This window comes from Leuresthes tenuis, unplaced genomic scaffold (assembly GCF_036924035.1).
Source record: "Leuresthes tenuis unplaced genomic scaffold, fLeuTen1.0.hap1 SCAF_9, whole genome shotgun sequence".
Taxonomy (NCBI): Eukaryota; Metazoa; Chordata; class Actinopteri; order Atheriniformes; family Atherinopsidae; genus Leuresthes; species Leuresthes tenuis.
The window spans coordinates 18759510-18767591 of record NW_027325363.1 but is presented as its reverse complement, the minus strand read 5'-3'; the positions used below and the strand labels follow the sequence as shown (position 1 = coordinate 18767591).

At 43.0% G+C, this 8082-nt stretch overlaps 2 protein-coding genes across 2 annotated transcripts; both read right to left on the bottom strand.

Annotated features, from left to right (window-relative positions):
* Positions 1 to 29: 29 nt before the first annotated feature.
* On the bottom strand, positions 30 to 3368 carry slc19a3a (solute carrier family 19 member 3a). Its single transcript, XM_072391755.1, has 7 exons — positions 3150 to 3368; positions 2116 to 2351; positions 1494 to 2007; positions 871 to 949; positions 524 to 716; positions 293 to 434; positions 30 to 213 (listed from the first exon to the last, which is right to left on the bottom strand). The coding sequence occupies exons 1-7, from the start codon at positions 3294 to 3296 to the stop codon at positions 61 to 63; spliced, it is 1464 nt and encodes a 487-aa protein (XP_072247856.1). The 5' UTR covers positions 3297 to 3368; the 3' UTR covers positions 30 to 60.
* Positions 3369 to 3608: 240 nt separating this feature from the next.
* slc19a3b (solute carrier family 19 member 3b) lies at positions 3609 to 7584 on the bottom strand. The gene is made up of 8 exons (XM_072391754.1): positions 7435 to 7584; positions 7091 to 7270; positions 6742 to 6907; positions 6235 to 6544; positions 5894 to 6045; positions 4809 to 5001; positions 3942 to 4083; positions 3609 to 3761 (listed from the first exon to the last, which is right to left on the bottom strand). The coding sequence occupies exons 1-8, from the start codon at positions 7582 to 7584 to the stop codon at positions 3609 to 3611; spliced, it is 1446 nt and encodes a 481-aa protein (XP_072247855.1).
* Positions 7585 to 8082: the final 498 nt, after the last annotated feature.

Sequence of the window (8082 nt, the reverse complement as noted above, 5' to 3'; positions counted from 1 at the left end):
TTACTTTTAAACTGACACAAAGGCCTCAACGGATTATCTCAGTTTATTGGGGCGTTGTTTTTATAACCTGTGCTCCTCACAGGGCGGACATTCTTTTCCGTCTGCAACCATTCTCTTTTCCTTTGTTTTTCTCTGCGCTCTCCAGATGCTAAAAAGTCCCCGAAGTGTAAAAACCACAGAGATGGCTGAGAAGTAGCTTGAATATATGATGAACTGCCAAAAGAGCACACAATTTTGAAAAAAAAGTTACGTTAAGGGAAATGAAGACTTGTTTCATGACCACATGGCTTACCTGAGGAATGATGGCGAGGCCGAGCCCTCCGCTGTCTACCACAACAGAAGTGATAACTGTCTGAAGAACAAGCGCTCCAAAGTTGTTTGCACCGAAGACCAGCGCGTACCTTTCCATCGACAAGTCTGCTGCGATCTGATACCTGGAAGGGGGAACCGTTTTAGCACAGCTGTGTGTTCTGTAAAGACTTAATTCGGAGTAGAATAGAACCGTATAAGGCATTGCTCTTACATGGCTATTGTTATCAGCAGCATGTACAGACACTTGAAAACGACGTAACTGCCGTAGCACACCCAGATGTTGCCAGTGAAAGTCATGAGGAACAGTGCAGCGGCCCCGAGTCCAGAGAAGCCACCCAGAGCCAGCTCCCCCCACTGTTCCCACCTCACCTCAGTGAAGCCTATGCCGTAAGATGTCGCTGCACCTGCAAAACAAGTCATTAGAGAATAACATTTCAACTAAATACAACCATCCAAGCACCTGCGGTATGTTTTTATTATCTCTGTCTTAAATCCTCGGTTTGCTCGGGGGGGGGGGGGGAGCTTTAAGCGCGTAAACCTTAACTGACGGTTGCGTACTCATCAGGTTGGATGCCGCCTCCACGCCGCCGTTATAAATGCTGAAGTTCTGAGAAGGCTCCACGTGCTCCCACAGCACCTGCAAAGTGTGTCACTTTTATTATCAGCAGAGTAACTGCTTTCATTTGCAGGTTCAGTTAGGAGATTTTTGTGCAATCTAAAAGTGGCCCCATGAAGTTTTAAGCTTTTTTGACCTGATTAAAAAAAGACCACAGTAGCTGGAACTGACTTATGAGTCATCACTAAGGTCTGTTTTGTTGAACAAGAGGGTGTTTAAGACGAGTTTAAGACAAAGGTGACGTTGGATTTGCTTGATTTGGAATTTCCAACTTTAGAGGGGATACTTGCTCAATACAGGCAAACCTGATGAGATTTGTAATCTGCCATTTCAAATTGGTGCAGTGGTTGTATCACATTTGCACAGGAGCCGTGGCCCTAAAGTTAAAACAGTGGGGGAAATGATGTCTCTTCTCTTTTATGAAATCTCTTTGGTCTTTTTTTTTTGTTGTTGTTGCTGATGATTATTTCTGTGCCTTCTCTGATGATGTGTTTTGAACCTCAGGTATTCTAGAAAAGTAGCGAAAGCTTTAAAGCTTCCCTTTTTGGTTGCCCTCACAACTGACCTGCACGTAGTTGACAGTCTGGTTGTAGCCACATGTGGCCATTGCCCACCACACCGACCAGTATAGCAGCTGCCTGGAGGAATAACACAGACGGAAGTCTCTCCACAGGATTTGGATCACACGGCCGCAGCTCTCTGTGCCATCAGACTCTTCGTGGATCTCCACCTTTGACTCTGTCTCTGCATTGTCTTCCATTACTCCTCTCTCCACCTGTTCATCCCTCATCACTTCCACTGAGGTGTTTGCATCCACAGTCCCATGTGTTCCTTCCGGTGCGGGTGTCTCTCTTGGGTGTTTTCGGTGGAAGAACATGCTCTGCTGTGGCATAGGCAGGAAGCAGGAGGTGACGAGAGCAATGGCAGTGAGAACCAAAGTAAACACCAGGATGTTGTAGTAGGACATGAGCTTGAAGCTGACAAGCAGCTGACCCAGCACAGAGCCTATCGTGTACCCCAGGAGCTGGACGCTGCGGCTGTAAGACGTGGCCCTCCGGTATCTCTTCAGATCTACCACACTGTAACAAATAACACCAGCAAAAACTATTCGAGCTGTCAGGTCTCTTCCAAACATACACAATCAAATCTCATGACACCTGACAGTGCTTTGGGCTGCAGAACACGACCTGTAGATGTAGGAGAAATAGGCGACCTCGCTGGCTGTCACTACCCCATAGCAGAATTGCATGGCCTGCATGGCTGCTACGCTTTCTGTCCACCTCAGTAGTGCTGTTGTGATGAAGAGCATAACACACTGGAACACCACCACAGGCTTGTAACGCAGCCAGTCAGTGAGCAGGAACACCGGCACCAGCACGCACAGGTAAGAGTAAGTCCACACCGGGAAAATCTGATTGTTGACCTGAGGAAGAGACGGGGGGGGGGTACTGTGAAGGAGCCATTGCATTTACAGTCAGGCCCTGTCCGTATTTGGACCGTAATGCTTTTTTTTTTTTGGAATTTTGCTTCGATGCATTTGAAATGAAGCATTCTGGATGTATGTGACGTGTAGATTTGCAGTTTTTGCTGAAGCTATTTATTTTATATTGTCTGTCCATTTTCGCTGGCCTGATATGACTGATTTGAATAGTTTGATGCAAATCCTTTGTCATCAATGATTGCCTAAAGTTTGGAGCTCACCAAAATCAGCAAATGCTGTGTTTCGTCCCCTTAGAGGCCTTTACTGAAGCCACTTTTGTACCATTCATTTTGGGCCAGAGTAAATGGTGGGAGTGTTGTAAAAATGACTGAAAACTCTTTTTGTTAAATGCCTTGTTTTACAAATGAAAACCTACACGCCTTTATAGCTTTACTTCAAATTCATTGTGCTGAGGTACAGAACAAAAAGTTACCAGATATAAATCTTTCCTTACATATTCATAGGCCAAACTGTATGGATTTCAAGTGATAAATTAATGGTTTTGTCATTATGAATGGATTTTTACCACTCAGAAATCTTGATTCACCAGCTTGAATATGGCCTATTAGAATGTTCATCTTTTACCAGTGACTGAATATTGACAACACATAGCTGCCATTATTAAGCATGCTTGTTTCTGGTATCAACAACATTGATTAACAAACTGAAATACTATAAGTACTTTTGCCATAATTGCTCTTTTCACTTAACCCCGTGTCCTTTCTTTTTGCTTCTTTGTACCTGTTCGGTTGTCAGATTCTTGTCCGGTCCTGTCAGGTATGGTAAAAGGAAAGGCTCCAGCGGCTTAACTGTGCTAAAGAATCCATAGATGCACAGCAGAGTTGTGGGATACCTCCAGTCTGACCTCCACCTCTTCAACGCCTCCATATTCTTCTGCCTGTAACAGGTGTGTTTGTGTGCCCATGTGTTTATGCGCACTGGGTGTACAGATCTTTTGGTCCTGCCTGCCTCGCAAGGAAGGAATTGTTTTAGTGTTGTTTTTGTCAATCAACAACCCGGTCAAAGAGCAGCACAATCCCGGCGATTGTGAAACTCAACAGGTAAGCAAACAAATTCCTGACTTTTATTGTTCTGTTTGGCTTCCTTCTTAGATTAAGTTAATAGAATAGAAATCAGCCATGAGGTCAATCAGCAACTTGACACCAATGATGCTGTTTATGATTATTTTATTGACATTCTTCAGAAACGTTGAGCAGAAATCACCTCCACACTGGGTCCCTGCTCCTTGGCCTCAACGTGCTCAGGACGGCGCTGATTTGCACAGGCAGTGTAGGTCCCTCGTATCAGGAAAAGCAGCGAGATGCAAGTGTAGTAGCTGCCATATACGATGAACTGCAGCGAGAGATCTCTGTCATCATCTGCATTTATATGCTATTAATACTGGAGGATGAACCCGCATCAAACACGTCTGCATGCAACAGTCATAAGTAACCACCAGGTGTCACTCTGTGCTCATGTTAGTGAGCTAGTTATCCAACAGTCTCAGTGTGCTGCAATGAATAGAAAACGTACCTGAGTCACAATGTCTAGTCCCAATGCAGATTCATCAACAACAATGACTGTAATGATCGTCTGTAATGACAGGGCTATGAAAGTGTTGATCCCAAACGTCAACGCATAGCACTCCATGGAGAGGTTAGACGCTATCTGAAATCTACAGAAGAAAAATGATGGTAGTTATGGAGAAATGCAGGAATTATTGGACCTCTATAGATATCTATGCTTAAGTACAGGCAGTAAGGATCACCTCATTAGAATTTGATTACATCTTTAAGATATGGTACCGAAAATAGAATAAAACCATGTTTAAAAGAATCTGTACTTTACATGTGTGGAAGTTTATGTGAGCATGTCTTGGGGCAATTAGATTTGACCTGATTTAAATCCTGAATATGTTTCACTATGTACCTTAATGTGTTTGCTTACTCAGGTTGCCAGTTTTCATGTTCATTTAATTCACATTTGTTTTTGTTTGGGAGTGACACTTTGTGTGGATTGAAGTGTTTTCGTTTTTGTTTACATTGGAAGTAGAGAATTAGGTCCCCCCTACCATATTAAAAGAGCTAACAGCAGCATCGCATGTGTACCGTTTCCATTTTTACTGGGTGCAGCAAAGACTTTAAAACTGACGTTTTTCAGCTAAAAATTCAAGAAAATTGTACTTATTGCCTCCAAATTAGCATTTTCAGCTTTTAGATGATTAGATTTTACACACCTGTTCATTCATCCTGACTGAGTGAAGGTGTCCAAACTTTTGATATTGTATTTCTTTGTAAATATCCTTGTCAAAAACAAGAAACTGGGGAGAGTGAAAATTTCTTCAGGAGTGTGCTAGAGATAAAAAAACAAAAACAAAACAAAACTGTCTTATGAGCTTACGTTGTGATGGTGATGAGAAACATGTAGCAGGATTTGAATATCACATATGCAGCATAGCACACCCAGATACTGCTGGTGAACGCCATCAGAAACACGGCACCTGCCCCTACAGCTGAGAACAGCCCCAGGGCCAGCTCTCCCCACACGGCCCAGGACACCTTAATGAAGCCCACCGAGAAGGCTGCGGCAGCACCTGAACCAGAGAAAAGAAAAACAAAGCCGTTATTCTGTCGTTCCGGTGGACAGTGCCTCCATTGTTGGTTAACATCCTTCTCAATGTGATTCCTTCAATGATCCTTAGGCTTTCATTTCTTCCCTTGAATGTTGGAATACTCAAAAAAATGTATGCGCACACACGCCCGCCCCGGCCTCAGCAGCCTGGTTTGATGAACCACTTGCACCCAGCTCTTGGAATCAACCATCAGCAACAATCAGAGAATCCATTACCTTTTGACTATCTCCTTAATTGAAGCAATTTCTCTTCCTCCTCTCATGCTGAGGCAGGTTGAGCAGGAGCCAAAAGGACCCCGGTGCTGCTACTGCCTTTCAAAATCAATACACATTTCCAATTTAATCAGTCACCAAATGTAACCAAGCGCAGCTTGCCTGTGTGCCATCAGACGTTCCAGCTTTTAACAACATTATTAAATGTTATCTTGCTCGTTTATTGTGGTTGTGTTGCCGCCCTCTCCTCACCCCCTGCTTTAATTGAACTGCGTGCTCACAGAACTCAGCAGTCCTTTTGTTAGTTTTTGTTAGTTTTTACTGTGAAATGTTGTGAAAAAAAACCCCTACTTTGATTGACCAGCTTTATTATTAGGACTTTTTCTAATTAATAATGTCCTTTTATTTATTGGATGCAGATGATGATTTGTGTTGTTGTTGTGTGAGCTTTTATCTTTATTATTTATTTCACTGGCACAAATGTTAGCTGGAGCCTTTCTGTGTGGAGTTTGCCTGTTCTGTTCTCTACGAGTGTGCAGATTGTTTATCTCTGTGGTGGTCATGGGATTGATGGATGGATGTTTACTCCTGCTTTCCGGACAACAACTATTGGATCATAATAAAAAAAAGAAGTCCTTTACCAACAATAGAGCATGCAGCCTCTACTCCTCCGTTGTAGACGGATGATGTGGCAGATGGCTCTATATGGTCCCACTTTAGCTGGATGTAGTTAAAGACCTGCACATAGCCAGCAGTGGCCAGAGCCCACCACAAGGACCAGTAGATTAAATGCCTGCATGTTGACAAGAATGAAGACAGATTACAATGATGACTCTTATTACAGGTACAACCATGTCAATGATTTGTAGCAAAATGCCACAATATGGAATAATCTATGTGGCATTTGGGTTGGAATATGTGTGCACACAAGGTCTGCGCTCAAAGTGTGATCACTGTCAATAAAAAGAGAAAAATGACATGCCTGGAGGAGTAGGACTCCCTGAAGCTCTTCCAAAGTAGATGTGCTGCAGCGGCCACATTTTCTCTGCTGCACCAGCCAGCACTGCCATCATGTTCCATCTTCTTCTCCTCCAAGCCTGATCCATCCTCAGCCATCACTGGTGCCTCAGGACCGTTTTCTTTGCATGGCCTATCCTTCTTGGGCTGTGATCCTACTCCCTTTTTCCCTTCGAAGAACATACTTCGATTTGGCATGGGCAACCAGAAGGAGATGAGAAAAGCTATGCTTACTATCCCCAGAGTTATAGCATTGATATAAAAGTAGTCCAGTCCTGTTGATTGGGAAAAAATGATCAGTGCTTCCTCATATTTTAGAGCATTCTGCCTCTTCATTCATCTTACACCTTTAGTATCAGATCATTGTCATTTCTACTAATATTATCTGTCATAAGGTGAATCTAGGATAGCTATGAAATCAATATGACGTTTTAAATCAGTTTATTATTCATCATAGAGTTTGAAGCCCAACCTGCAAGGGAGACAAGCATTTGACCGAGGCTGGCACCAAATGTATATCCAACCAGCATGGCACTGCGCAGGTAACCAGTGGCCCTTTGGTAATGCTCAACTGGAATTACGCTGTAAATGTAGGAGAAATATGCCACCTCTGTGGAGGTCACCACCGCATAGTTGACCTGTTGATCAGATGCAGAAGTTTTAATGAGAGCCTAGAGATAATGAAGGTTTTTAATTTTTTGCGGGAAAGACAAGCTTTTGTATTCACAAGTATGTCAGTGGCACAATGTCAGATCAGTTTCTGAAGTGTTATGGGAGAAAGATACCTTTCAACTTGTTTCTGAGATTAGTTCTCTACTGACCTGAAGGAAGGTCATTGCAGGGAGACCTGGAGCAAAGCAGAGTAGGATATAGTTTGTAACTAGAAAGAGCCCCTGCACCACAATAAGCGGCTTGTACCTCAGGAAGTCAGTCAAGATGAAAACGGGGAAGAGCAAGGCCAGGTAGGAGTATGTCCAGATGGGAAACAGGTAGTTTGTCACCTGAGGAAATCAAGAGATGACACAGAAAAGGATTGCTGATCATTTCTGGTTTTGTCGCATGTTTATTTCATTGTCAGTCACAATTGAAGAGCAATTGCTCCCAATAAAAGCTACTTCATACACACGGTTACATATATCAGAATATGTGTGTGTGCTGTCCTTACCACTTCTTCTGAGATGTTCTTGTTTGGTCCAATTAGGTATGGTGTCAGGAAGGGCTCTGCTACTCTGCAGTTAGCAAAAAAGCCGTAGAGTGACAGGAGTGTGGTGGGATAAACCCATCCAGACGACTTCAGCTTGGCCCAGCAACCCATTCTTTAAACTTGGCAGTATTCCTAAAAGGTCCTTTCTGGCTTGTATTTCCTGGGAAGCTACCAGAGCACCTTGTTCTAAATTCAGTGTCTTGCGATCTTAACTATTTTCTGAGTGCTTTGAGCTTTGTTGAAGCTGTGAGTGCTCATCAGCTGCTGGAAATACACACATTATCTTTATGATCTGCACATGTGCTCGTCAAGGTTTGTAAGCAAAAGACTTTGACCTTTTGGGGAACAGAAGGCTTGACGAGATGTGATAAAAAAGTGCAAGCCTCTAGTGTATGATAGATTATATTGCACATGATAGAAAAGCATTCATTAGGATGTAATTGAGCATGCAGCAGCAGGTCGATTGAAGCTTGAGGTGCTCAGGCAGCTCTCTCCTTCACAACATATGTCAGGCATGTTACTGATAATTAGTAATAAGTGACCATTAGTTATGCTATTGTTTCTAATAATCTTGTAAGAAGCATAAAAACAGGGACTGAACAATTATGT